Source organism: Arvicanthis niloticus, chromosome 16 (assembly GCF_011762505.2).
Source record: "Arvicanthis niloticus isolate mArvNil1 chromosome 16, mArvNil1.pat.X, whole genome shotgun sequence".
Classification (NCBI taxonomy): Eukaryota; Metazoa; Chordata; class Mammalia; order Rodentia; family Muridae; genus Arvicanthis; species Arvicanthis niloticus.
In genome coordinates, this window is record NC_047673.1 from 66,811,194 (window position 1) to 66,833,990 (window position 22,797).

General features: G+C 41.2%; 1 protein-coding gene across 12 annotated transcripts in view; it reads left to right on the plus strand.

Moving 5' to 3' along the window:
- The window catches only part of Sdccag8 (SHH signaling and ciliogenesis regulator SDCCAG8), a 194,480-nt gene that overhangs the window by 22,487 nt on the left and 149,196 nt on the right, over positions 1-22,797 (plus strand). For all 12 annotated transcript variants that reach the window (XR_013104485.1, XR_013104484.1, XR_013104486.1 and 9 more), the window contains exons 7-9: positions 8,438-8,502; positions 8,788-8,976; positions 17,103-17,241. Coding sequence is in view for 9 of the 12 variants with exons in the window: in XM_034520156.2 (XP_034376047.1) it covers positions 8,438-8,502; positions 8,788-8,976; positions 17,103-17,241 (393 nt within the window). In the remaining 3 variants the exon portion in view is untranslated. The remainder of the gene's footprint in view (positions 1-8,437; positions 8,503-8,787; positions 8,977-17,102; positions 17,242-22,797) is intronic.

The window sequence follows — 22,797 nt, forward strand, 5'->3', positions numbered from 1 at the left end:
CTTTGCCCTCTGCCCTAGTCACTTCCGCTGCTCTCTGTTCCAGTTGCTCACGGCCTGTCTTTAACCCCTCTAATGTCGTGCTCCTCATTGAGGTTTTTCTGTTCTAGAGTTATTCTTGGTTCCTTTCTGTGATGTCCTCTGCTTTCTCCAGTTCTTTGCCTGTGTTTCTCCTTGCTCTTTGGATGCACATGAAGCAATTGCTTATAGCCTTTTCTTTAGTCAGTTTGATGTCTGGTTTCTCAAAGATTGTGTTTTTTCATTTTATCCTGTTCATGACCCTACGTTTTTATCTCCTTTACTCCCAGGCTTTCCCAGACAGTTGAATATATTCTGTCTGCATTCCTTGTCTCCTGTTTTCACTTTAACACCTGATAGCACATTCTGCCTGCTCATTTTATGGTTGCAAATGATCTCTACCTAAGAACAGTTTTATACCGCGTGGACCAGTTCAACAGCCTCTTCCTTAACATTCTTACTGCACAGCACAACCCTTGTTCATTAAAGTACTCAAAGGTTACAGCCTAGTGATTTACTCTGAAAGAATACTCACGAACTTATCGTTTGGCTCAGTATTTATTTATTTATTTTACCATCCTTGCACGTCTTTGCTGTGCTCCTTGCCATCCAGGTTCTCTTTACTCCATAGCTAATCAAACATCCTGATGTTCATGAACATTTGCCAAGAACACATTACTAAACATTTTACTTGAGTCTTGTGAATTAAGAAAAGGTTATATAGATGGAGTCTTACAATGGTATATATTCTTTTGTCTGGCCCCCCTTCTTTCTCTTTCTCCATCTTCCCTACCCCCTTTCTCTTTTAAATTTAGTTTGGCTTTCAAGACAGGGTCTCATCTAGCCCAGGGTGGCATTGAACTCACTGGCTTTGAACTCAATCCTCCTGCGTCTGCTTCTCAAGTGCTGGGATTACATGTATGTTCCAACAATTTGTCTTTGTTTCCTACCATTGCATTTCTAGATATCTACCCATGTTACTGTATGTAGCAGAAACGTAGCGATTTTCATTGAGGAGCCACCAAATGAGTGTACCACAAGTGACTTATCTAGTCTTGATGGGCATTTGTGTTGCTTCTAACTTGGTGGTGGTGTGAATATTTCTGCAGAGAACATTCATTATGTCTGTGGGCATGCACCTCACACGTGGTCTTAGGCTGTGTCAGTGTCCAGCTCGAACTGATTATCAATGACTGCCTCCTGAGCGGTTCTTTACCAGTTTCCATGCTGTCCTGAAGTCCATAACCTTCTTTATACACCATTGGTGGTTTTTCTGACGAACTATGTGCATTTGCTTGGGGATTTTGTTTATTTGTTTTTTATGAGTTTATTTCATACAAGGTCTCTCTATGTAGCTTAGGCTGGTCTGGAACTCAGCATGAACCCAGGCTACCTTTGAGCTTAAGGAAAAGTGTGCTTTAAAGTGCTTCTGCTTTCTTTTATTACGTGTATTTGATATGTGATTTGAGGGAATATATATATATATATATATATATATATATATATATTTATTCAGGTACAAAGCTTCCCTCTCTCTCTCTCACACACACACATACTATGTATACATACTATGTATACTATGTATAGTAAGTTTGTCGTCTCACTAAGTATCTTACTTTTTAATTCTCATGGTAGCTAATTGCTTGCTTTAGTTACAAAGATTTCATTTCGTATTCATTGTGTAGTGCTTTCGGTATCTTAAACAGTCCCTTTCTATCTGACATAGGATTTTTCCCTACAGTATTTTCTGGAGTGTCCGGCTGTGCCTTTTACATTTAGATGTACAGTCTGCCTGGAATTCATCTTGGTATGTGATGTGAAGCACACAGATCACATTTTTTTTTCTCATGTGTTTATCAATATATTAGAGTTCTATTGTTGAAAAGTAGTCTTGTGCCTTCATTTCACATTGTATTTTGTGCCTGTGAGTTTGAGGGTTCAACCCAGTCGCTTGCATATGTAAGGTGAGCGCACCTGGGAAGCCTCCCCTGCATCTCAGCGCCTTTTCCATAGGTTAAGTGTGATTCTGTTTATATCTGCTTCATTGTACTCCTACTAAGCTGTGTTTATTATTATAGCCTGAGTCTGTAGGCCATGTCATACAGACTGTTATTCTTTTCCCAAAAGAGTATCTTTACTATTTTGGCCTTTCCCATTTCTAAATACATTGTGGAGTTTGACTTAGATTGCCTTTTTAAAGTATATGTTATTTGGGAATTAGTGTCCTTATAATACCATTTCACCCATCCTTGTGAGCCTCATACAACTCTGTTTATTTAAGTCGCCTTTAACCTTTGTTAGTTTTTTTCTTTCCTTTGAGATTCTGGGAATCAAAACCTGGGCCGAGCACCTTTAGGCAAAGCACTGCATTGCTGAGTTGCATCCCTGGCCTTTGGCTTTCTTGAAACGGGGTCTTTCAGTGTAGTGCAGGGTGCCCTGGACCTGGTCTATTCCAGGTAGGCCTGGAATTTAGACCCTAGAACTCATGATCATCCTGCCTGTGTCTCAGAAGTGCACTAGATATGGAGTATAGCACCATAGTTAGCTATTTTTATGTTCTCTGAGGAAAGGATTTAAATATCCTTCATTAGAACTAGTCCTTACTTGATTTGGATGCTGTCATAAATAATATTTATTTCCATATTTCATTTCTGAACTCACATGATTAAAAAAGCTTGCAGATTTTACTATTTTACTAAGTCACACTTTTTAAAAACTAGCATTAGAATGGTGGGATTTCTCTTCTCTTGTCCTTTTAACCTGCTCATATGTTAGTATCTGAGGGTCTTCCTTTAGAAGAAGCACACAGCTGGGCTCTGGCTCTCAGCCTCTCTGATGTAAGTTTTATAATGTGGTGTCTATGCCATTGTAAACCAATGGGATTATTTATACTGCTGCTTTTCACTCAACGTGGCTGTCTTGCTTTTGAGTTCTGTTTATTGTGCTATTGTTGGCTCCCTTGTGTCATTGCTTGAATCATTTTGGGGAGTTTCTTTTCTCTCCTTCCTGGTTCTGAAATAATATTTAGCACTGGCATTCACTTTATCACTCAGTTCAGAAACCTGGATGAGTTTTACCTTTTTCTATCTCAGATCTAATCAGTTATAAACTTCCGTCCCCCTGGCTTGTGAAACGCTCAACACTATAAACTTTTCAGTCTTTTTCGCTGGGTTATCTGCTTCACAGTCTAACCTCTTATCTACACATTTGCAATTAGTTCTTTGTAACCTTTGTTTCCCCCAATTATTCTGATGCTACAGTCAATTTGATAATAAGTTTTCAGTGCATGTCCAGTGCCTCAGCTGCATGGGTTGGATAAACAAGTGTTCTAACATTTATATTCTTCCTATGTCCCACACTTTTCCTGTTTCTCCCACATCCAGCTGCTCCTTCTCATAGCATTTTACCTTCTGGTGATCCAGTCAGCAGCCCAAAGATACGGTGTGGTGTGATAGCTTCAGATTCTGTCCTGGAAATCATTCTTCAAGCCTTAACTCCTGCTCTGAGAAGCCTAGCTTTTAACTGGTTTATAATTCTGCTTTCCCTCCTTTTCATCTCACAGAGACTCATGTGCCACTCTGTTCCTTACAAGAGTGGAAGTTCTTGCTGTGGTTTGAGGGACCTTGTGTAAATACCTTAAAAAGTACTTGTTAAATGGTAGATTGCACACAGAGTCAGGCTACAGATAGGGTAGCCATTTGGCTTATCACGGTAGGCATTAAACTTTTAACCTTTCCATTCGGAACATGTATATACTGCATGCCAAGCATGCTTCACTTACAATGGGGAATTCTGATAAAGTTTGAACTTTATTGTTATGAACCCACTAAATGACAATCAAATTCTTTTTTTTAATTTTATTTTATATTTTATTTACATTTAAGATGCCATCCCCTTTCCACATTTCCCCTCCCTAGAACACCCCTGTCCCATGCCCCCCCTTTCCTTTTTGCTTTTATAGGATTTTTTAAAAATGTTAATCAAAGGATTTATAAGTTTGGTAATGCTCAATCAGAAGCGTAACCCAATACCCAACCTAGATATAAAAACTATCTTTGACGGGTGGAGACATGTGAACATCTGCCTCCATGCCCCCTCTCTCTTTCTCTCTCATCACCTAGCTTCTCCTCTTCATCTTCTCTCCTTGCTCCATCTCTTCCTCTCAGTACTCCTTCCCACTTAGCTCCTCCTACATATCACTCTTCCTGTTAAAGTAAAACTTTTCTCTCAAAATACAATTAGAGCATACTTATTCCTAATTGTACCAGTGAGGTACAAGATAGTCCTAATACCCAGTCCATCATTTTGTTGACTAACCAGAACCTCTGTCATCTCTTCTAATTAAAACACTTACTTTTGATCCTGGCTTTTTTGGCTTTAGAATGAATGTCAGCTGAAAACCATCTACTCAGATCTTTTCTCTCAAAGTAAATAGCCAGGATTGGCTATGAGACTATAGGTCTTCAACCCCATCAGAAATCCAGAATGACTGAGTTAACTGAAGTTATGGGAAGCACTAAACATAACTTCTAAAACTTAGCCAATTTATAGAGACCGCTGAACACCTGGAAAGCCCCTATACTACCGAACGTTGGAACATCAAATCTTCAGCCTTCTGGCCCAGAATCATCTGACAGATCTTAGTGATGCAGGATTATTAAGGGCTGATTACTCTGTCTAGGCAGATATAATCAGTCGACTATTCTGCATGTGTGTCCTTTTCTGGACAGTAATTTGTCTGTAGATGGAGAGAGGCAATTCTTGCCTAGTGGCTGTTACCACACAACTGGAGTAACTCCAAGGATGCTCAATTTCTTCTTAGAATCCACGACAGGAAGCTGTTAGGAGCAGACAGGTCTCTAATCAATATGAACATTAATATATAAATATTTGTAGCATCAGTTCTATGGACTTCTGATGTTTTGAAAACCAACTATCCATGTAAGGTAACCTGGACTGTTTTCCGTTAACTCCTCTCAGCTATTTCTAAGTAAAATATGGAAAACACCCTAACAATAAACTCAAAAATATGAATTTGCTATAGTCCCTTAACTCATAGGTTAACCGTCCCAAATCAGTTAAAAAAGTTAAAAAAGGGCTGGGTCTAGGCCTTGTATTCCTAAATGTGTTATACAGGCACAATGCCCATGAGAGTATCAATATTCATCTCATTTTTATATTAATAAGAGGCTCATACCAATGAAAACCTTAAATTTGAAATCAAAGTAAATTTTGTACCATATAAGAAATTATAACTTCATCTTGATAATAATTATACAGATTTCTACCAATAGGTTATGGCTATGCAATAAGTCCTAGCTAATCCCTCCTGTTCCAACAAAACCACTACTTTTCCCTAGAAAGACAGACCATTATTAACCACATTAGTCCCCAAGCTCAGGGAATAGGGGCGCTGACTCTTCTTTAACTTCTTCAAGCTGATTAAGGGCGTTGAGATTTTAGAAGAGGGGTAGGGGGAAGAGTAAGTTGATAAACCCCTGATGCTGTGTCTTCCCTGGATCCAGATGGAATTCCAGGACATCGGAGGTTTGGGCAGGTCTGCTCAGTATGCTTGATGAGTAGATACACCAAGGCTGTGTATTCTGCAATATACAATTCTCAGAACAAGTTTTAGTATCAAGAAAAAAAAAATTCCCCCCCCCCAAAGGGCTAACATTTTTTTTTAAAGATGTTGGTTCTGACAACTTTTTTTTCGCTTGTTAAAATTGGTTGTAGTATTTACGTTTCAGATTTTATCCCCTTAGCCTACTTCCTCCCACCACCCAGAAACCTCCTATCCCATCCCCCTCCTCATGCTTCTATGAGGCAGTGACCCCACCTACCCCCCTCACTATCCCCTCCCCGCCCTTACATCCCCCCCCACTCTGTGTTCATTTTTTTTTTTTATGGGACCTCTTACTGAGTTCTCCATTGGGAAACCCCTGATCATATCAGTGGTTAACTGTGAGCATCGTCCTCTGAGTGTGTTAGTCTTTGGCAGACCTCTAAGGAGACAGCTATATCATGTTCCTCACATTATGCACTTCCAGCCATCCACAACAGTGTTTAGCTTAGGTGGCTGTACATGGGATGAATACCCAGGTGGAATGGTCTCCTGATGGCCCCTCCTTCAGTTTCTGTTCCATGTTTTGTTTCCCTATTTGCTCCCTTGAGCATTTTTGTTTCTCGTTCTAAGTAGAACTGAGGCATCCCCTCTTGGTCTTCCTTCTTCATGAGCTTCATGTGGTCTGTGGGTTGAGTCTTCGCTAATCCAAGCTTTTGGGCTAACATCCGTGGAGATATGTTTGTGTAGCTACCTTCTTTTACGGTTTTTGGAAGATTACTTTCTTGCTTTTTCTAGGTTGTAGTTTCCCTCCTTGTGTTGGAGTTTTCCACCAATTATTCTTTGAATAATTTTGCTGGATTTGTGTTGAGATACTGTGTAAATTTGGATTTGTCATGGAATATTTTGGTTTCTTCATCAATAATGATTGACAGTTTTGCTGGGTATAGTAGTCTGGGCTGGCATTTTTGTTCTCTTAGGGTCTGTATGATATTGGTCCAGGATCTTCTGGCTTTTATGGTCTCTGGTGAGAAGTCTGGTGTAATTCTTATGGGTCTGCCTTTTTATGTTACTTTGCCTTTTTCCCTTACTGCTTTTAGTATTTTTTCTTTGTTTTGTACATTTGATGTTTTGACTATTATATGGTGGGAAGTATTTCTTTTCTGGTCTAAACTATTTGGAGTTCTGTGTAGGCTTCTTGTATATTTATGGACATCTCTTTCTTTAGGTTAGGGAAGTTTTCCTCTATAATTTTGTTGAGGATATTTACTGGTCCTTTAAGTTGGAAGTCTTCCCCTCATCTATACCTATTATCCTTAGGTTTGGCCTTCTCATTGTGTCTTGGATTTCTTGTATATTTTGGGTTAGTAGCTTTTTGTATTTTGCATTTTCTTTGACAGTTGTGTCAATGTTTTCCATGTATCTTCTGCACATGAGATTCTCTCTTCCATCTCTTGTATTCTGTTGGTGATACTTGTGTCTATGACTCCTGATCTTTTTTTTAGGTTTTCTATCTCCAGGTTATTGTCCCTTTGTGATTTCTTTATTGTTTCTACTTCCATTTTAGATCCTGCATGGTTTTGTTTAATTCCTTCTCCCGTTTGGTTGCATTTTCTTGCAATTCCTTAAGGGATTTTTGTGTTTCCTCTTTAAGGGTTTCTATCTGTCTACCAGTGCTCTCCTTAAGTTCTTTGAGAGTGTTATTTATGTCTTTCTTAAAGCCCTCTATCATCATCATGAGAAGTGATTTTAATTCTGAATCCTGCTTTTCTGGTGTGAAGGGGTGTTCAGGGCTTGCTCTGATGGGGGAGCTGGGTTCTGATGATGCCATGTAACTTTGGTTTCTGTTGCTTACGTTCTTGCGCTTGCCTTTTGCCATCTGGTTAACTCTAGTGCTGCCTGTACTTGCTGTCTCTGACTGAAGCCTGCCTTTCCAGTTATCTCGCTTGTGTTTGATCTCCTAGGGGTCCAGATGTCTCTGTGATCTTTTCCAGCTGCACTGATTACAGTGGTACCTCTAGGATGCCTCAGTATATGGTGCCTCCAAGGTAGCAGTCCAGCTAAGTGTCTGCTGTTCTGGGTGCAGTGTCTCCTCTAGAATATCTCAGGATATGTTGTCTGACGCTCTGAGTTCAGTTGTTTCTCTGTGGCTCTGGGTTGAGTGGACCTTCCAGTATGTCTCAAGTGGAATCCGGGGTCCACACAACAGCAGACCTGACAGAGGTCTGGTTCAGGCCTCAGATCTGAGAACCAGTTTCTAAGACACTGTCCAAGTTAGAGCGCCTGGGATCCCTGCTTCCTCTGGGTTCTTGGAGGTTGGGGACAGAGCTGCCACCCAAGATCTGCTCAATGCTCTGGCCCAGACCGGAAGGAACCTGTGTTCCGAGCCGGGAGTGACTTCCTGGGTCCTTGTGGGTCCCAGTTACTCCCTGTTTAAGTCAGGCCCTGCTGTCTGCTTACCTAAGATACTGCCAGAGTTAGAGCGCCTGGGATCCCCACTTCCTCTGGGTTCTTGGAGGTTGGGGGCAGAGCTGCCACCCAAGATCTGCTCAGTGCTCTGGCCCAGACCGGAATGCGACAATCAAATTCTTATAAGTCACACTTTTAAGGGTAAGACTTGGTATGTGCAGTTTTAAAAGAAAACAAAAATTGTAAGCAGTCACCATTTTCGGACCCAGTGGTTCTGTATGGCCATTTGCCTAATAGTCAAAGCAGCAGAGCTGGAGTGAGCCAGTGAAAGCATCCCTGTAGCTTTGATCTTCCTGTGGGCAAGAGGAAAACTAGAGTTACTATTTAGAATTTACATTTTTTATGAAAACAAGACATAGCAAAAATGTGCTTTCTCACCTTGTTCCGCAGGAAAGGCTGAAACTGACATACGAGGCGAAGACTGACCTTCTGGAGTCTCAGCTGATGCTTCTGAGGTAAAGTCATCCATTTTCAGATACAACAGAAAGGTGGAGTTCTTAATATAGTCTTTAACGTTTGATGATTTACAGTTGTTATCAAAATTAGAATTACTTGATAGCACTTCATATGTAGTATGAAAGATAAAGTAATCACTCTTGTGCTTCAAAGTTATGGTAAGAGTTAATAAGATAGATATGTAAAGTGTCTCCTGTGCGCAACACCACACATGGCAATAATGATACTCTCTGTACTAGTACTGTTCCCTGGACTCAGCCTAGAATTGTTTCACTTTCTTTTAGGAAAGACTTAGTGGAATATCAGAAAACCTGTGAGGATCTTAAGGAAAGACTGAAGCATAAAGAGTCTCTTCTAACTGCGAGTGCATCCAGCCGTGTGGGTGGCCTCTGTTTGAAGTGTGCTCAGCACGAAGCTGTTCTTTCCCAGACACATACCAATGTGCACACCCAGGCCATCGAGACGCTGACTAAGTAAGTGTGCCTTGTGTCTGGAGGCTTTGGCCATGGTGGACATTCTGTCTATGAGGGCATTGTATCCTTTGATCCCAAGCTGAGTCACATGCAGTTAAGTTCGGCTTCCAATAAACCAGAGATTAGATAGATGGTCCCTTCATTGTAGCTTTCATGATGGAAGAGTGGCAAAAGTCTGGTGTACCAGCTGTGGGGCAACATGTCGTGAAACAAATCATTTTAGCTCTTAGTTCAAATCTCATCTGAGGTAAAAGGATTGAAATAGATATTCTTCATGGGTCACCCAGTTCAGTGACCCTAGTCTCAACAGTATGCTTCACAAGATGAGTGTGATTGGAACTCTCTAGATTGCACCATGCCTTGGATTTACAGTGTGGTTTAGGCAGAATGGGCTATCAGCATATCTTCTTCATGTGCCTGTTGCAAAGCATATTCTGATGTCATGGGAAGAGGATGCAGCTGTCAGAGCATCAGCGGAGGAACGCTGACTAGGGTGTGATTACAGAGGAGCTCTGTCCAAATTCTTGCCCAGGCTGAAGTACCCCAGGCCTCCATGTGTACCTCGTGACCTAGTTTCACTCCTCTAGAGGAAGTCTTTTTTCTTCTGTAAAATTTCATTCAGTAGAAATTGAAAATTATTGGTTATTATAGAATCCAATGCTGTCTGCAGTCTGTGTTTTCCCATGCTCATTAGTCTTGTCCCATCTCTGTCTGCTCTGCTCATTTCAGAAACCAAACTGCATTTATTTCCGAGTTAATTCCCTCACTAAGCCCCACCCACTAGTTCCTCAGCTGGTTTCATGATTTCCTCTGAATCTTTAGAATACATCATGTCCACTTGAGAGCCGCACTGAGGTCTTGTTTATTGCTTCATTTCTAGTCCTGTCAGAGTCCCTGGCCTTGGTGGCCACTCAAGTGTTCACACTTCTCTGCCTGTGATGAGATAGGGGTGGTTGCTTACCAGTCAGAGATCCCATAGTCAGAATTGGTGTGTAAACATGGCATGACTGATCATTAAAGGTAGGCAGATATTCTGTGTGTCTTGAGCTATAGACAACTTGCTTTATTGTTCTGAACGGAGTTTTCTATTTTGCTATTTTATGGGAAAATATGCAGAGGCAGCTTTACCTTATTAACAGGAGCACTGAGCTTCGGTGCAGGCTGCCTTGGGTGCGTAGTCTAGTTCTTCCACTGTTTGCTGTGTGATATCACTGTAGTTACCCAACTTTTCTGGGCCTCTGTTCTCTCATGTTTAGAGCCTTCAGGTGTTTGGAACAGTAGTTGAGATGATATCTATACAGTACTTTCTTTGTAAATGCTCAGCGTTCTTCTGCTGAGCTGTATCTAGACACTAATACCAAAGCCCCTGTGCTTCTCAGAGTGTAAGAAGCTTTAATGTTTCTGGTAACTGTGATTTCCACACCTTAATGATGTACTGATTGCTGTATAAAGCCTGACTTGCCAGTAGGGATGACTGGTATGGTCTTGATTTTATTAAACATGTTGTGAATTATTATTAAAGCTTTTACATATTTTCAATAAAACATATATATATATGTATATACATACATACATATATATATGTATATATATGTATGTATGTATATACATATATATATATATATACACCCCTATCTGATCACAGGCAGAGAAGTGTGAACACTTGAGTAGCCACCAAGGCCAGGGACTCTGACAGGACCAGAAATGAAGCAATAATATATATTTTATATATATATATATATATATATATATATATATATATATGTTTTATTTACCCAAATAATAAATAGTGATTGGCCAGATCTGAGCTAGGACATGAAAACATAGTCTCCTTTAATCTTAAAATGCATTTTGTGATGCAGGTACTATTAAGCCTGTTTATAACTTGGGAAGCAGTGGCTCAGAGAAATTAAATTTTTCTATTTGAAAAAAAAGAATAGAACTGTACTTTACAAACTGAATTATGTATAAAGAGCCAAATGTAATTCAGGCTATAAAAGTATTAGAAGTAGACTGATAGCTTTGGGCTCGTATCCTAAGCATGATATGCAACAGTGAAAGTCACAAACAGCCAGAAAATTATTCCCTTGACTGTTTAAGAATGTACTCATGGGTACTGGGCGTGGTAACTCACACCTATCGTGGCAGCATTCGGTAGGCTAAAGCAGAGAATCCCAAGCCAGCCTGAACTATAGAGCAGGATCCTGTCTCACAGGACATGAGGCTCGATATGTACCTCAGTGATGTGACACTAATCCAGCATGTCCAAGGTTTAATTCCCAGCACTATAAAACAATTTTAAGAGATTGACTTAATTTACTTAAAATAAAATGTTGCAAATTATAGTAAAAGATTGGGAAAATGTTTGCCATGTGTAACTAAATAATAGAGTATGTATTCAGTTTTGAAATAAAACATGGCAGACTGCCCTGTTGCACTAGGAGTAAGGGGAAGGAGCTGGTAAGAGAGGAAGCTGTCAGTTATCAGAAGATAGTCACTCGACTAAGAACAACTTACTCCATTGGACTGGTTGTGACTAATGATGGGAGATTCTGCTGAGACCAGGATTTTCCTTCCCTGCTGGTGGCACTGTGAAATCAGCACAGCTACTTTGTAGGATGATGTAGCACTGTCTATTAATATTTAATTTATAGTTATAGTTATAACTATATATAGTTTATATATATAGCATTATAGTTTCCTACAAAGAAAGCTCATATGTATGCACAGTATAACATGCATATAGAATGCTTTTGTAGCATTATCTGTAAGGGTGCAAAAGCCTGAGTGTCCTTCAAAAGGAATAACTAAACTGCGGTATGTGTCAACTACGCTGATTTATGGAAGAATCAGGGGCTGGAGAGATGGCTCAGCCAGCAAACTGCTTGCTACAAGACTTGATCTAAGTTCAGTCCCTGGGAATTCAGATAGTGGAAGGAGTGCCCGAGCCTTGCAGGTTGTCCTCTGACCTCTACAGTGGGACTGTGGCACACACATGTGTAACACACACACACACACGGTAAATAAACGTGAAAATTAAAAATTGTGTGCACACCCACGCACACAGTTCACACAGACTTGTACATCCACGTACACATACATGAAGAAGCATAGAGGACCCATGTGGGCCAGCGTGAACCTAACTCCAAAGTAAATAAAACTACCCAGCATAACAGCAAAACAAAACTATTTGATTTTCTAGGTCCAATACGATATTCAATATTTTCTCTAGGGTCATTTATGTATACAGAAAAAGATTTAAAATAATACACACCAGATATTTAACAGTAGTCAACACTGGAAAAGTAGAAAAGGGGCCACGAGAATGGAAGATCTGTTTCAAACAGTCTTTAACCCCACTGGTAACTAACTTTCCATGGAGATAGGATGTCAGAGAAATAGATGTCAAAGGCAGTTTTAACTAGTTAGTCTAGTGAAATCAACCAGCAAATAAGGTCAGAGTGCACCCCTATAGTGTTGGCCTTCTAGGGTGTAGAGAACATGTAGAATGGGATTACATTGATTGATATTGATTGAGTGTCTGATGGAGGTTACAATGTTTATATTGATTGAGTGTCTGATAGAGATTACAGTGTTTATATTGATTGAATGTCTGGCTTTTGTTCAGAAATTAGATTCTTGTCAGTTAGAATTCTGCTTTTGTTACCTTAAATTTGATCTCAGCCTCTGAGAGGCAGTGCTGGCCTACTTAGTTCACATTTCTGCTGTGTCAGCAATGTGGCCTCATGTTGTGCTTTAGTAACAGAATAGGGTGAAAGGTTTCTGCTTTTCTTATTTCTGTGGATTTTGAGGGTTGTAAGGCTCCCTTTGTTTAATCTGGTATTTAGACCTTTCCAGCTTATTAATGCACAGTGCGGCCTACAGAGCACGACGCTGACTTTGAAAAGCATCCAGCATGTCATGGGTTTGGATTTCTAGTTTTGTGTATTTAATGTCAGTACATGCTACATAGTTTTAATGTAGAATTTGAGAATCATACCTTAAATATGATAAATTCGAAGAGCTTGCCGGAGCCTTGTGAGACATGGACTCGTGAAACCTGCCGCCAGCGTCTCCTTCCACACACAGTCCAGCAAGAGCTGCTCGAGACGTGGGGGCTGTGAGTGGTGTGGGGTGGACAGGAAGGGCATGAGGCATGACACAGGGACCAGACCACCCATAGTTCTGTGGTGTTTTATGTTGGGGATCATAATGAGTAACTTCAGATCTGTTCATATTGCTTGCGTTTTCTAAGTTGGTTTGAAATCTTCTGAAGTGCTGCTTTGTCCTGTAAAGTTGGTAAAAAGTAATGCTAATTTCTTTTATTCTCTTTCTTAATGATAACATTTTAAAGGTTTTTGAGGAGGTAGTTGGAAATTCTGCAGAGAAATCCTGGTTACTATTTATTTATTTATTTATTTAGAGGAAAAATGATTCCAATAATGCCATCCTGAGGTTTTGGTCCATTTTGTGTTCATTGTCAGGCTTCTGTCCAGCTGGCTTTAAACAATTGCAGCAGGGAACTTTCCAAAAATGAGGCACAACGAAATGTTTCGTCAGCCCTCTAGATTTTCCTTAGAAACAGGACTAATGATGCTTATTAAAACGCTGTGTATTGCAAATGCCTAAAATTGACAGCGACTTAAAGCATTGTTTCTTAATAGTTCTGTATTTCAAGATGAAGTTGATCCATGTCTCTTTAAAGCAACCCTCTCCTTGGTATATCTACACCCAGGGCTGCTGTGGCTCAGGGTCTTTCCTGCTCTGTCCGAGCATTAAGTTCCTGATGTGCTGTACTCACAGTGAGTGCTTGCAAAGGCCTTTCCAGTGCAGGCCTGCAGGCTGGGTTCTGTGTGGCATCTTCAGCCCTGACTGCTTTCTACCCAGGCTATGGAGTATTTAATTGAGCTTAATTCATGTGGCTAGCTCAGCTTCCTCAGGAAACTCCCTGGCTGAGACCCTGGGGTCATCATGTGCTATTTTTAAGGTTTTGCAGAACTTTGCCTCAGAAGATGATGTCACACATGCCTGTTCACTGTGTCCCACTGTCCTCAGGCCTAGCACTAGGTTTGTCCTCTGGTCACAGCTTCTGGAGGAGGGTGCACCTGCCCACAGTCCACCTGGCTACCTGCCATGGTGTTGTCACATTTCTGAATAACCTGTAGTCTCATCAGATGCAAGAGGAAAGTGTGGGGTGCTGAGAAGGAGGAGATCAGCTGAGAAGGTGGCAGGCAGAGGAAGATGGGCTAGAAGGAACCAAGGCTCCCCACTGACAAGCCCAGCCTGACACCCAGAGCTCTCTGTTTCCTGAGTGTCCAGTGTTGGGTCATCCAGGGAGTAGAGTTGAAACCCAGCCAAAGGCGAGACGCAGCTCTAAGTGCAGCTTGCCAGGATGACCTGCACAGCCTCCTGTAGCCGTGGTAGCAGTCAGATGGCTCACTCCCATCCGTCCGATATTCATTTGCCATCTCCTAAAGGATAATTTTAATGAAATGTCTGTGTTTGCGGCTCATCTTTACTGATTTTCTTTGGCTTAAGGGTTGATGAATTTATATCCTGAAATATCTCTAACTAGAGGAACTAACTTTTACTCTGTTCTTCTAAATAATTTGACCTTTTCCATTTAAATCTTATAACATTATTACTGGGAACTCCCTTTTGGTATCACTTCTGAAGTCTTCCTGTTATGGATGTCTGTATTCATACACAGCTTTTAAGATTATGTTAATATGGAAAAGTAGTAGACTCACAAGCAGACTATTCTAAAGTATTTTAATTTTATTTAATTTTTATGTTTTTAATTTTACATATGTTTTTGTGTGCATGTGTTTGTATGAGCACACATGCATGCCATGGCACACATGTAAAGTCAGAGAGCATCTCTCAGGAGTTGTTTAACTCCTCCCACCATGTAGCTCCTTGGCATCAGACTCAGTTTGTCAGCCTCAGCAGCAAGTGCGTTCCCTCCGTGAGCTGTCTCACAGCCCCATACATATGTTCTTCTTGTCATTTATTTTGTTGAGCATCTATTATGTGACAAATTCTACACTTGATAGAGGATGCCCTGAAAATAAACTAAGTGGGTTAAAGCCGTCTCCCATAAGAGACAGATGTGCTAGCGCTTGGCCTTGTGGTATCTGTTAACTTGTTTTACATGCACTGAGCTGGGAACCTAGTCTTTGTGATACTGTAGTATCAGAGTAGATAAAGGATGTAACTGAGTTTAACGTTTTGCTATTCAGTAACTCTCAGGGAGGTGACCACATGACTCTCAGACTGGTTTGTTATCCTTCAAGGGTGATTTTCCTCTAGGTTCATAGGTTCTCTTCATCTGTATATCCCCCATTTATGTTATTTATACTTTTGTTTGAAACTCAAATAAGTACAAATTTTGTTTTGCTGGTATTCAATTTTTTTTTTACTTTAGAATGATTAGATCTGTTTTGGAGTCTCTTACTTTCCCACATAATTATGCTTCATAATATTCCATCAGAACAATTTACTGTTTTTTATTTCACTTAGAATAAAAATTAAGTAATTTTCATCAATTTAAAACAAATCAGGAAGCTCATCATCACTCTATGAATTTTATGCCATTTGTAACAATTTTTTTTTTTAACAAAAAGAGGTTTTATGAATGTGTTCAGCATTAAATGTTGCTAAAAATGTGGCTGTTTTCCAAATACCACAGATAGTTTAAAATCTTTTCTTCAGGAGATTTGTGAAATGGAGTCATTGGTTAGTTTAGAACGGTGTTTGAAATCAGTGTGTGTGATCTTCCAAACCATTCTTCAATGCTTGCTTTGCTGTCTTTTTTATCCCAGTTGCTTCTTCTCTGACAGTTTAGAATCTGGCAGCACAAGGCAAACTAAGCTTTTATTTCAGCGGGTTGGCGCTGCATGAGAAAGCTGGTCATGATGATGGTGTACATGATGGCATGTGTACAGTCCAGCATGCTTTTCACTCTGCTTTGTGTGTACAGAGAATTCACTACCTCACTTCTCTCTTTGGCACCATGGGTAGGTAGAGTTTTAAACTGTAGTTTTATTTTGCATATACGTGTGCTTGTCTGTATGCATGCAGGTGGCTTCGGCAACGTGGATGCTGCACTGGGTCCCTAGAGACTGTACTTAGAACTGGTCGGGAACCACTTGGGGTGGGTGCTGAACCCAGGTCCTTAGTAAGAGCAAATTCTCCTACCTGAGCTGTCTCTCTAGTACCCTCTACTGGGGATTGTTACACAGTAATAAGTTGCGAAATACCCTGAGAATTTGTTATGGAGTTGATTTAACCTGGGAAATTGGGTCCTTGCTATTGTACATGTCATAGCGTTGGGATTCTGCTTGCCCAACAAGCAGCTCAGCCTAGTGGACGGCTGAGGCTTGTTTATGAGTGGGTGGAGTTTGCCCAGGATCAAAACCAGTGGCCAAGATTCTGTTCAATTTGAGTGTCATATATGCAACTGGAGGGCTTGAAGAGTCCCATAAAAATACCCACTGAAATGAAAAGCAGAAGTAAACATCAGAAAAAACTACAGGTTTTGTTCATAACTAGCTGAGAGAATTTAACCAGGGGCTGGGGGGAGGGGAGAGGGGATGAAAATGAAGCCACTGGAAAGATCGAAAAGGAAGTGTTTCTACCAGTCCAAGTAAGCCAGAATAGACAGCATGGCACAGCCTTTGAACCCCATCCCTGCTAAGGAATGAAACCACGGTTTCTCTTCAAATATTCTAAATATTTAACACACACTCCCTTGTTGGTAAAGCTGCCTTTGATGTGCACACACTCCTCTGAGCTTGGCTGCTTGTCCCAGCTTCCTCGCTCGCTTGTTCTACGTCATTTCCCCTGCTGAGGCTTTACTCTATGGTCCTGCATGTGCCAGCTCTTTCCACAGAAGGGTATTGACCCATGCAGATGTGGTCATGCCTGGAACACCTCAGTTCTTCTGCCACTCCACCTGCCACTTGCAGGAGGAGGACAGAGGCTCATTCTCTGGGCTGTGCTTGATGCAAGCTGCGCAGGCCCCATAGCACTTTTAACACACAAGGATGCTTTCCCATCCTCCAACTTCCGAGTACGTGGCACATGCTCATTTCTTACTTGCTGTCTTCTTTTTGTGCTGACAGAGAGAGGGATGACTTAATGTCTGTGCTAGTTTCTGTACGGAGCAGCTTGGCAGAAGTGCAGGAGAGAGAGACAAGTGCCTATAAACAAGTGAAGCATGCTGTGCAGATGACCGAGGAAGCCAACTTTGAAAAGACCAAGGCAAGTCTAACGGCTAGAAACGGATATAACACACAGCCACTTTCCACGTGTAGATTTCTTTGATTATTTCATAACTAAACTAATTCCAAACACATATTAAAATGATGCCAGTCCACAAATGTTGATTTCTCTAAATTTAAAAAAAAAAAAAAAAAAAAAAGCAAAAGCTTACTATTTGGAGATTCTTATTTTTCTGTAACTATTTCTTTTCTGCCACTACTTAGAGAGTGTGGAACAGTATGGGAAAGTGCTTTGGGAGACCTGTGTGCATAATCTTCTTGTTTACAGATAGTTTTACTGTGCACAGATATGTACATCACTACAGGCAGCTTCTGCATGTTATAGTCTAGCTTCACTTCCGGCCCCAAGCACCTCTCAAGAGGAGTGTCCATGGCAGGTTTCCTCCGCCAGGATCTCTGCTCCACCTCCTTTGTCTGGAGGGACCAAAGGGAGCCAAAGCTAGCCCTTCCCCGTTGTGATCCACCCGTCAGAGCCCTCAGCTGTAGAGTGCCTGGCGCAGGACCTTTGACTCTGCGTCTTCCCACAGGACGAAGAATTGTAGGAGTCAGAGGGGTAGAGGACACCAGGAGAACACAGCCCACAGACTCAGCTTACATGGCTTACGAGGTCTCACAGACTGAAGTGCCTGGTCATGGAGCCTTTGAGGGTCTGCACTAGGTCCTCAGCAAATATGTTATGGTTGTTTAGCTTAGACTGTGAGTCTCCTAACATTGAAAGTCACTAAATCTTTCACCTGCTCTTGAGATCCTTTTCCTCCTACTGGGTTGCCTCACGAAGCCTTGGTATGAGGGTTTGCACCCAGCCGTACTGTATCTTGTTATGCCCTATTCAGTTGATATCCCTGGGAGGCCTCCTCTTTTCTGAAGGAAAAGGGAGGAGGAGAGAATTTGTTGCAGAGGGGAGGTGGAGACAGGACTGGGGGTGGGGGGGGGGGGACTGTGGCTGAGATGTGTTGTATGAGAGAACAATATTAAAAAGGAAGAAGAATGTGCGAGGTGGGCATTGTGTCTGTGCACCTGGCATTCACACTGAATTGAAATTCACACTGAGTTAGCCAAAATGATGTTAATGTCTGTGAGTTTTCACCTAAAGTTCTGATAAGACATAGGAATTTTGCCTTGGGGGAGTATTAAAAGATAGTGAGTGTGGATATTTTCTGTTTAGAAGTACTTTTGAATGCTAGGTAGTTGCTTGGCGTTTGTTGCCACCTAGTGGTCATTGTTTGTATTGCATGCAAGGTAGAAGGCATTACTTTATTTATACTTATTTACAGTCTAGTGGCTGTGAAAGTACCTGACCTGTTTGTAAGAAATCCAATATCAGGTATGAGAAGACTGTAATGTTGTTTTTGGGTAATGGTATGGAAGTGCTATCCTACTTTCTAGATCTGTGGTTTGGGCAAAGCCGTATTTTTTTCAATACAAACTGAAAACACACTGAAACCATCCTGATGAACTTGTGAAGTGACTCTGTGCTAGCCACTGAGGAAGCTTTTAGTGCATAGCGAGAGTCTGGTGGGGGGTTTTACTTGGAAAGTGTAACTTACTACAACTGGAGATGACTTTTAAAGAGAAGTAGTATAATCAGGGAATAAAAGAGGGTAGAATGTGTTGATGAAATTCCAGAAGCAGAGAGCAGAGGTTCCCAGGCTGCCTGCCTGCCTGCCTGCCTGTCTCAGGAGGGAAGAGGCTGAGTAAGTGAGCAGCACAGACTTAAAGAAGTGATGAGCACGTGAGAAACGAAAGGACACTCTCAGGAAGATTTGCTTTTACAAATGGCAACACAGAAGGTTCCGTAAATGTTTTTAAAAAACGTTTCTCTTTTATTCTGTGTCTTGGATTTTGATAGAAGCAAAAGAGAAGGAATAAGAAAAAAGTAGAAAAAAGACCAGAAAAGCATTGAGCACTGGACTCCACTTGCGGGTGTGGAAGTCAGGCTACTTGCAGCACAGTGCCTAGTGCAAAACGAAAACAAGCTGTCACTGCATCAAATTCCCTCACCCAGTGGCACTGCGGTATGAGCAGGCATGTGTGGTGATGCTGGGATCAGTACTACTGTTGCATCAGAATGTGGCATATGTGGTTATTTATTATATATAACTCTCAGTGATAAAAAGCAACTGTGTTATTGGCTTTCATGTGTATTATATTGTTTATCATTATTTTAGACTATTTCTTCTGTGTGTGTGTATGTGCGCGTATGCGTGCATATGTGTGTGTATGTGTTTGTGTGTGTGCAGGATCACACAAGCAGCAGCAGCATTCACTTCATATTTAGTGTATCTCCTGATATCTTCAGATGCAGTGACATGACCTACAACATTTAGGCTTATGTACATGTAAAATTATATAGTATGCATTTCTCAGAACATGGTCATTAACCGATACATGACTATACAAATAGTCTCATTGTAGGCTTATTGATGAGTTTCCAGTAAGCAAGCATTTATAAATTAAAATCAATGCCATGTTTTATTCATAAGTTAGAATCTTAAATGTATTGATAATCATTTTTATTTAATAGGTTTTGTTTCAGAAAAATAAATTCATATTATAAGTTTTAAATTTTATGTTCACTAACAGTAAATAATAAATCACTAATATATTAATTTATTATTCATGAGTCTTTTGCTGGAATTCCTAGGGAACTGTAACAGTTGAGAGGAAGATAAGAGATGACATAAAGTAGGTTTCCTGGTTTAAAACTTCAGTTGACAGATGCCAGTTTTGTTGTGGGAAATGTTTGACTTCTTTTTGATAGTAACTTTTATCCTTTGGTGTAATAAACCTAGAAATAGAAGTACGAAGCCCAGTAAGTTATGTTCTGAGATGAGTGTTGATAGGGACAGCATGAGATGACTGCAAAGGAACAAACACAGCCCGAATCCACTGGCGTGGGACACCATAGGTTTTCAGCTCCTCAAGGCTGGCGGCCATTTCCACCAAGTAAGGAAAAGGAGGACCCCCCCCAGGAGAAATGGGGTGCAGGCCCCACTTGGGTATGATCATCTTAGTTGTGATCTCACCTTTGGGGATTTAGTTTCCTCGTGGTTATACATCAGCTGTGGTTCTAGAAAATGACCAAATGGGATCTCTTGAATGACAAGGACTGGCATCCTGTAAACACTCTGTAATAAGGGTTAGAAACCCCTGAGCCATCGGTGAGGTCCCCTGTTAGAGAGACAGTTTTAGATCTCAGGGATCCCACACTCCCTGACTTGGGTCCAAGGGTGACCCAATGCTGCTGCTCCAGCATTAAGAGTTGAAGCCTGAGGTAGGACCTGCTGGGAGGGTGGAGGCAGGAGGGCCTCTGCGGCATAGTAGCCAGCCACTCCATCTAACGAGTGAGCTCCAGGTCAGTGGGAGACCATGTCTCAAAAGTTAAGGTAGAGATGCAGTTGAGGACTGCTTTGGCTTCCTCGTGTGTGTATGTGTGCATGCACACACACTCACACACTACACATGTGTGTACATACATGCATATGTGACTAAATTTTCTATTTTCACATGTTAGTAAGTTTATTGTTTCTTTCACTGTAACCAGGTATAAATGTTAAACAATTTAAAAGTATATAAAATGAAATCTATTTAACATGAGTGAACTTAGTGGCAGACCTAGTGACAGATGCCATCACCAATTTGTAACCTAAGGGTTCCTCATTGCTCCTCATACCTACTCATCCTTCTGCTGGTGAGCTTGTGACAGAAGCCTCAGACACAGCAGTCAGTCATCAACACAGTGTGTTCATAGGACTGACAGCTCCACTTTGTGCTTTCCACTGAACCTTCCTCCTGCTAGGCCACCGTGAGACCATTTCTTCCAGTTCCTTGCAAAAACTGTATTCTTTCCCTCTTGCTGTTTGGGCTGGCTGGACTCTCAGGTATTCTTGCTGTTCTCATACTCAACGATGTTAACACCGAGTTTTTATTCAGTTGGGAATTTCTTTAGATATACTGATTCCATTTGCTTATACCAGTAGTATTCATTATGTCAGTAAAAGTTATTGTGTTTTTTTTTTTTTTTTACTAGATTAGTGGAAAGTGATTATTATTAGCACAATTGCACAGAATTCAGTATTTCCTAGTATTTCAGGGATTCAGTTATGGAAAAAAATTCACTCTCATATCTCTTACAATTTAACTTAAAATTTCCTAATTTCTAAGGCATTCGGCTAGGGTTTATCTTGGGGCTAACTCCCTTTGAGAGCTGGTTTTAGTCCAGACAAACTGTACTTGGTTGTGATTAATCAGACACATTTGAAATTGGCTCTCCTACTTTAGGATAACAGAAACTTTACAATATAAAGACCTGAAAGTGAATACCTTTTGGATGAAGGAGTTAGCTGCACATCCTAGATATTTTCTGTCTGTATTTAGCTTTTAGCAGAGGGCAGCATAACTGTGCATAAAACCCAATGGTGTACACTGAGACCATTCCCAAATCCATTGTCAACAACTGGACTGTGCAGTTTGGTTTTTTGTATTTGTATTTTCAAATATTTAAAAAATTTTTCTTTCATATATTACATCTTAGCCACAGTTTTCTCTCTTTCCTCTTCCCCCAGTCTCTTTCCAATTCCTCCCCCTTAACCACTCCTCTTCCAATTTTATTCAGAAAAGGACAGGGATATCAACCAAATATGTCATATCAAATTGCAGTAAGACTAGTCACCTCGCTCATATTAAGGCCGGATGAGGAAACCTAGTGGTAGGAAGAGGGTCCCGAAAGCAGGCAAGAGAGTCAGAGATAGCGTCTGCTTCTGCTGAGACACACAAGAAGACCACACTACACAACTGTAACATATGTGAAGAGGACGCAGGTCAGATCCATGTAGGCTTTCCTGGTTGATTCTGTGGGTTTTCTTGTGATGTTCTTGTCCTGTTTGGATCCCACAGTCTTTTCTTCCCCTCTTCTGCAGGATTCCCCAAGCTCCACCTAATGTTTGGCTGTGGCTCTTTGCGTCTGCTTCTATCTGTTGCTGGCCTCTCTGATAACAGTTATGCGAGGCTCTGGTCTAGGTATAACAGAATATCATTAGGTTGTGTTTGGTTCTGTCCTAGGTGTCTGGGCTATCCAGCTTCTGGTTCCTGGCCCTCTAGAGAGTGTCAGGGGTGGGATCCCTCTCATGGCATGGGTCTCAAACTGGACTGGACATTGGTTGGCCATCCCCCCAATTTCTGAGCCATCTTTACCACAGCACATCTTGTAGGTAGGGATAAATTGTAGGTTTTGTGGCTAGCTTGCTGTTCCAGTTCCTCTCCTGGAAGTCTTGCTTGATTACAAGAGATGCTGATTCAGGATCTGTGTCCCCCACTCCTAGGAGTCTTAGCTAGGATCACCCTCGTAGATTCCTTGGAGTTTCCGTTGTACTAGGTTCCTATCTCCCCTAATTGGTTCCCAATTCCAGTTGTCTCTCCCTCCATCTTCCTCCTACTTGATCCCTCCTGTTCCTGTCTCTACCCACCCCCAGTCCACCCACAGTATCCTTCCTAGGGAGGTTTCACTCATGCTCCCTCCCCTAAATACCCACTTATA